The sequence below is a fragment of the Bolinopsis microptera genome, chromosome 5 (genome assembly GCF_026151205.1).
Source record: "Bolinopsis microptera isolate Bmic1 chromosome 5, MBARI_Bmic_1.0, whole genome shotgun sequence".
NCBI lineage: Eukaryota > Metazoa > Ctenophora > Tentaculata > Lobata > Bolinopsidae > Bolinopsis > Bolinopsis microptera.
Window position 1 is genome coordinate 10,182,930 of NC_087076.1, and position 6,829 is coordinate 10,189,758.

The 6,829-nt window shown below is 42.3% G+C and overlaps 1 protein-coding gene across 1 annotated transcript; it reads left to right on the forward strand.

The window, feature by feature from the left end:
* The first annotated feature begins 245 nt into the window (after positions 1-245).
* Positions 246-2,487, forward strand: LOC134815609 (mucolipin-3-like). Its single transcript, XM_063824158.1, has one exon. It carries the CDS (start codon positions 541-543, stop codon positions 2,104-2,106), a length of 1,566 nt encoding a protein of 521 aa, XP_063680228.1. The 5' UTR covers positions 246-540; the 3' UTR covers positions 2,107-2,487.
* The last annotated feature ends 4,342 nt before the right edge of the window (positions 2,488-6,829 follow it).

Below are 6,829 nucleotides of genomic sequence, written 5' to 3' on the forward strand. Positions count from 1 at the left end.
TGTATTTCAGTTGATATTCTATGTAATTCCTGTTTATTATTCTCTGCATCAACCACATCTAATTACTGATCTTAACCGAAATAATTCTAAGCTGTACTTCTATCTGGAATAATTGCCAATCTTCTAATATGTTGGTTCATTATCAAGCAATAATTTTTTACCATACACTGTAGTGATTTGTAATAAACACGAAAAACCATTCAGTTGAGCACTTCAATTAATCAATTAATTATCTTCCCAGTTTATGTACAGGATGAGTGCACATTCTTCAGCCAATCTACTTCGTCCCAACCTCAATCACACTGACCCTCATTTTCTACAACGCAGTATCAACTCAGGAAGCTTTCACCAGGGTAGCATAAACTTCCAAGAGGCTTCTCAGCGCCGTGAGGTTGCTTCTAAAAACAGAGCAGACAATGAATCTGATGACGACCCTCTCCTGGAAGAATTAAGTCAGAGTGAAAGCATTTCATCTTTTGGCAGATCAACCATGTTTTACAATCAGCGCCATCAATTACGGACATCCCTAAAAAACTTCTTATGACTCCATTCGAGAAGTACACGTCACGGGGTCGTGTGCCCTGGAAGCTCATATTCCACCTGCTCAAACTGCTCTGCTTAACAATGCTGCTGTTACTATTCGGACAGGATAAGTGTCAGTTAAGGACAGTATTGAATGCCTACACAAACAATCTGGGAAATTTGCTGATTAAGGATTACAGTACAGATTCGAATCGGGACGCGTCTTTGCCAGGCGGGCCCGTTGTGCACAAGCAGTACGAAATAGCTGACTCCACTTCACATAGCCTCATCCACTTTTTCAATCTCACCAGTAGTGCTGTCGGTATATTTGGGTTCAATAAAGATAACAACAACAAAACTGTTCTGCCAGACTTGTGTGTCACACGGTTCAACAACACCATCGTCGATGTCTCGGAATGGAATTTCACTTTCGACGAGAAAACATCGACCAAATGTACAAAAGTTGACTGCAGGAACAGTACCCGACTGGAGTGTAAACGGACAGTGGTGGAAATGTTGCCCGAATCTTACAATGGCTTCATCAGCTTGAAGATGACATTCCAAATCAGGACCATCTTCTTGTCCGTGAAGGCTCGACCAAAGTGTGTGTTGTTGTATGCAACTCAAACTCTCCGGAACCAAGTTATGTCGGGAGCAATCGTCAGCGAATTTGTGTTGAGTTATGACGAATTGCCGTGCAACAAATCCAGCAAGTACGCTCCACAAGACGGTATGATCGGTTTGAGAGAGACCCTGGGACAGATAATTATTGATTCCACTGTAATGATCCTATCCCTCATAACCGGGTTTTTGGTTTTGAAAAGGATCAGGGCAACCCTGAGGTTGTTGATCGAAACAAGAAATTTCTACCACTTCCATTATAACAGAAAACTAACATGGTCTGAAACATGTACATTTTTCAGTGGCTGGGACTTTTTCAGTATTTTTGCTGAAATAATCACGATAGCCGGAATTGTGTTTAAGATAAACCTGGATTACGACGCAGATAGTCATCTTGACATGACTGCTGTTTTGATCGGATCTGCTGTAGCAATAAACTGGATAACAGGACTAAGGTTCCTTTCGTTTGACAAAGGATATTACATCCTGGTGTTGACATTGTCAGTAGCAATGCCTAACATTCTCCGTCTCATGATTTGCATCCTGGCCATTTATCTTGGTTACGTTCTGTGCGGCTGGGCTGTTTTTGCTCCCTACACTTACAAGTTCGCTTCAATCGGCCAAACAGTGGACACACTGTTCGCTATCATAAACGGAGATGAAATCCTTGACACCTTCATGCAGGTAACAAGCTCAAGTCACCTTCTATCCATATTCTCCAAGGTATATTTCTACTCCTTCATTATTCTCTTCATCTACGTGGTGCTCTCTGTGATGATCTCACTGATCGGGGAGGCTATGATTGTAGCTCAGAGTTCAGTTAGGACTGGGATTGGACACTGGCTGATCGATGGGGACGTGTTCCCTGAGCTGTCTCTGGGGTATTGCACAGAGAAGGGCGAGGAGGTTGAACCCCAGCAACCCTCCGGTCAGGACATTACCGCTCCTCAGAACAGACTTTGAATGAAGTTTTTAAAAGTTTCTCGAACTTCTGCCTCAAATATTTGGGAAAGCAACTTTATTAAAGAACTTTCCATGAGTATGTTGGAGGTTTTGTGTGGGATTGTTAAATTTGTTGTTACTTATTTTATAATTAAGAATGGAATACTTTAGAATTTAGATCTTTTGTCGTGTTGCCCGCCGCTCGGCTGGGTGTAGAATATTTATGTATTAATTTTTTTTCAGAATTGGTATTCGATTTTGGTAGTAAAATCTTCTTGACTGTTCAAGGAGGGCCAGAATTAACTGTCTATAAACTTATAAGTTCTGAAACCTAGTTGAATCGATTTCTCGTGCAATTTTAGGTCAAGAACAGTCATCAAAATGAGTTAATAACAATGTCAATATCTCGGTTATTTTTAAGCTTTCGTTCAGAAATAATTCGGGACTTTCAAAGGGGGTAACAAGAATGAGTTACAAGCGTTCCATAATACAAAATGTGCATCACCTCTTTCCTCTGCTGAGCGGGTACAGGACCGTCGACGAGCTAGTCCAACTCGGCGCGCGTCCTGGTAGGTTGTAAACCTACAAGCATCACCTCTCTCCTCTGCTGAGCGGATACTTACTATTGAAGTAAGGGGTCGTTCACATATTACGTAATATGTGAACGACCCCTAAACAAATGTACCTCACCTCTCCACGAGAATCCACATCTATATTAGGGGCCATCTACTTAGGACGGCAAATAGGGAAGGGGGTGGTCTTAAAAAATTCGGACACACCTGAACAGGGGGAGGGGGTGGTCTGACAATCTGCGATTTTGGCGGACGCCATCTACTTAGGACGACCGGCAATTAGGGAGGGGTTGGTTTTGAATTTTCGGACACAGGACAGGGGAAGGGGGGTGGTTTCTGAAAATCCGGACGTCCGGAAATTTTAAGAGAATTAACGAAAAAGTCCCATTTATTTCAACTCTTTGAAATTGAATTCTATTTCAACTCTTTGAATTTTATTAACAATGAATTTGAGTTGGTTTTATTTGTACTCTTAAGAGTAGCTAGAAATCCGGAGTAGGGGAAGGGGGGTGGTTTGAAAGGGGGGGGGGGGGTGGTTTTGAAAATTCGGACACACCCAATTCGGGCGCGCAACTGCTGAAAACTGCCGCTAACTGCTTAACGGGTGATACTCGTAAAATATCTGTTCCATATATGGACCGTCGACGAGTCCAACTCGGCGCGCGTCCTGGTAGGTTGTAAACCTACAACTAACTGCCGCTATGGGCGCGCGCGCGACAGCAGCAGTTACTGTTAGTATAGTAGCAGTGATCTTAGCAGCAGTTTCTTTGCACTATATAGAATATATAGTACTCCTGTGACCCGGTCAGGGGGAGAGCCGGAGGGAGGGTGTCTGAAATCTGCGATTTTGGCGGACGTCCTAAGTAGAACTAGATGGCCCCTTACTTCACATAGCCATGTGCATACGCGTAATGCGTGACGCGCTTGTTTCACAAGTAGAATATACTCCCGTGCCGCCTTCGGCGGTCGCGCGCTACTGCTTAAGCGAGATCGGGCTCTGGTTAGAGCAAGCCCCTTACTTCAAGTACATAACATATAATATTATTGACGGATGTTACTCGTCTAAATTTCTTCGAAGTAGCCCCAGCAAACCCTACCAGCTGGGGTATATCTCCAAAAGTAAAATAAATAGAACCTTCCGGTTTTCAACAAAATTTCCGTCTCGTAATTTACAGTTGGCTCCCCAGGAGCCAAATTTGGGACAACGTAGATTCTGAATTAAACCGAAAAGTTTTATTTTGGGCTAAATAAAAGATCACAGCTTTTAAACTTTGCACAGAAATGTCGTTGTCATGACTACTAGGCTCAATGCAGCGTGCGAAAGGTAAACTTGACGTGACGCGCGACGACAAACGTGCTGTTGAAAATGGCTTTTACTAAATCGCTCGCCCAAAAATTTCACGTGACTTTGGTTTTTTTGATTTTGCAGCCGTACAAAACGGTTTTACATAAACCCTAATCCCAACCCTAACCCTTACCATAACCCCGAAGCTATCTATAATCTTAACCACAACCCTAACCCTAACCCGAACCCTAAATAATCGAATTCACGTTTTACTAGCCTGTCACGTGACCAAAACGGTTTTTTGCCCATAACTTTCCAGAGAAGCATTTTACCCTACGTCATGCGGGGTGATTCGGAATCAGCGTCCAAAAATACACCGATACAGATCACTTTCATGCCTAAAGGGCCTTTTCACAAGAATTTTCTTAAAATTTGGGCGAGCGATTTAGTAGGAGCGGTTGAAAATCTATCACCTCTAGCATGCAGTCTCGCAAGCCCAGCAGGCGGTAAGGTTTTCTGGGGCGCGCGCCGCTTTCTTCTCGATGGCACGTGCTACGAAGCAGCGCGCGCCGGGCCAAACCATTAACAATGGTCAAATAATATTCGAGAGTCAAACTTTCTAGAGGACGCATTTGAAAATATTGTGCGAACTGCAATAGCGTAGAGTGCAGTTGGGTTTCAAGTTTTGTCGAGATTGCTATGTGGCCATAATCCTATTATTATTATTATTATCCTATTTTGTTTTAATAAGGAACTATATTACTGCATTGCAGTGAGAACTTCCTTTTATCAAATGTGCTTTGGTTATACTTAAATCTTTTGGCTGTGGATTTACTGCGCTTGCTTCGATAACCGTTTTTCACAATAAATGTTGTTGTGACATCTTAAAGTTTGCATGCAGTTTATTTAGTTAATTCAGTTTACTAGTGTATTAGTGTAACCCGGCCATTTTTATTTAAATCGTTTTAGAAATTAACCCTTAGGGGTCACATATTACTTACCTGAGGACCCGGCCAGGCTATTATGTTCATTAACATAGAGATTAGGCGGAATGACAGCTGAGCGCGGCCCAGTAACAATTACGTAATCAGCTGAGGGGGGGGTTTCCGAATGATTACGCTAGTGTAATTTTGACACAATAGCTAAGTGTAAAACTGATTACGGAGGGGGGGGGGTAAAATTTTCCAACAAATGATTACGTAATATGTGAACGACCCCTTATTATTATTAACTTGCACCACACCCGCCTATTATTATATTTGAAAACATGCATTGCATTGTCGTATGAAAGTAAACAGACACTGACACATGACAGACCACAATGAGTGCCCCCTGACCATTGTTAATGGTCTGGCCCGGCGCGCTACTTCGTAGCCAGTAGCATTTGCCATTTCGAGAAGAAAGCAGCGCGCGCTACTTCGAAGAAATTTTTAACGGGTGATACTCGAAAATATTTGTTCCATACCGTTGACGAGTCCAACTCGGCGCGTGCCCTGGTACGTAGGTAAGTAGGTTGTTAACCTACAAAGAAATTTAGGCGAGTAACATCCGTCAACCCCCCCTAATAATTGTATCACGTGGTGACCCCCACGGTCGCTTCACTATAGCGTCTTCGACGCTACAGGGGGAGCCGCGCACTTCGTGCGCGGCGGGTCATACAACGTATGACAACCTAATAGTAATAAGCTTATACCTATTACTATTAGTTACCTGGGGACCTCAGGCTATCATGTTCATAAGAATAGAGATTAGGCGGAATGACAGGCTGAGCGCGGCCCAGTAAAGTATTAGATGACAGTGAATATCGAGGCCAAGCTAACCTTATTATGACTTATGTACCAACGCAGCCTATGCATTATGCAGTAATGAGAGAGAAAGCAAAGAGGGAGAAAAAGTTTGAGATTGCCAAATACTTTGGCCATGAGATTGAGTAATTTATTTTGTATGTAATTATTATATTGTTGAGTTTGAACTATCATTATCTTAAAAAATCTTTGTCTTAATCTTAATTAATGCAGAAATACATAAGGTGTAGTATTGCCAGATCCCAGTTCATTTTTTAACGGAGTTTTATATAAACAGGAAACGATGTATAACAGAGTCGATATATTTTAATGATGCCATGGGGTGGCAAGTCCCCATACATCGTGGACCGGTAGTTTCATTGCGTCCTAATATACAGCACAGCTGTGAAATCAGTGGAAATCTGAATGCTTTAAGTATCTCGATCCAGAGGTTCTTAGTTATCGGGGATATGTAATGATTGGTTCTTAGTTGTCGGAGCTGATTGGAATTCCCAAGCCTGCATGTTAATTATATTACTATTAGTTTACTAGGTAAAATAGACATGTTCTTAGTTGTCCGTCAGCCCTCCACGACCTTGCCTTCACTTTCTGCAGCTGTATGTCTGCGCCTCGGAGGCTGAAAGGAGCAGTCGCGTCTCAACCGTTCATCAAGAGAACTTTCAAAATGGAGTAACAAATAAAGTGCGCATTAGTGGGGGTAGATACACTTACTTTTGCTCTAAGAACTATGTTTCAGTTACTGTATCATTTATAGGTATTTTAAGCCTCAAATCTGCCATTTTTGGCACTTTTTTACGGTGAATTTTACTAAGTCCTTTGAGGCCAAATTTCATACCTTAAAACTCAAAATTGAGAGAAATCCTGTTGCAAAAAGTTGGATATTGATCATCAGCTACCCTCACAAGAATTTTTGAAGCGATATCTTATGACCTGGGTGATTGGTAAAATATTCAACTTTGATAGTAGACAAACATTTGCGCATCAAATAATTCTTCTCGCAGATCGGCGGGATGCACCACTGGGCCTCGCCGAGCTGCGAATGGTCATGATTGACATCGTGAATCAACCCTTAAATGCACAGT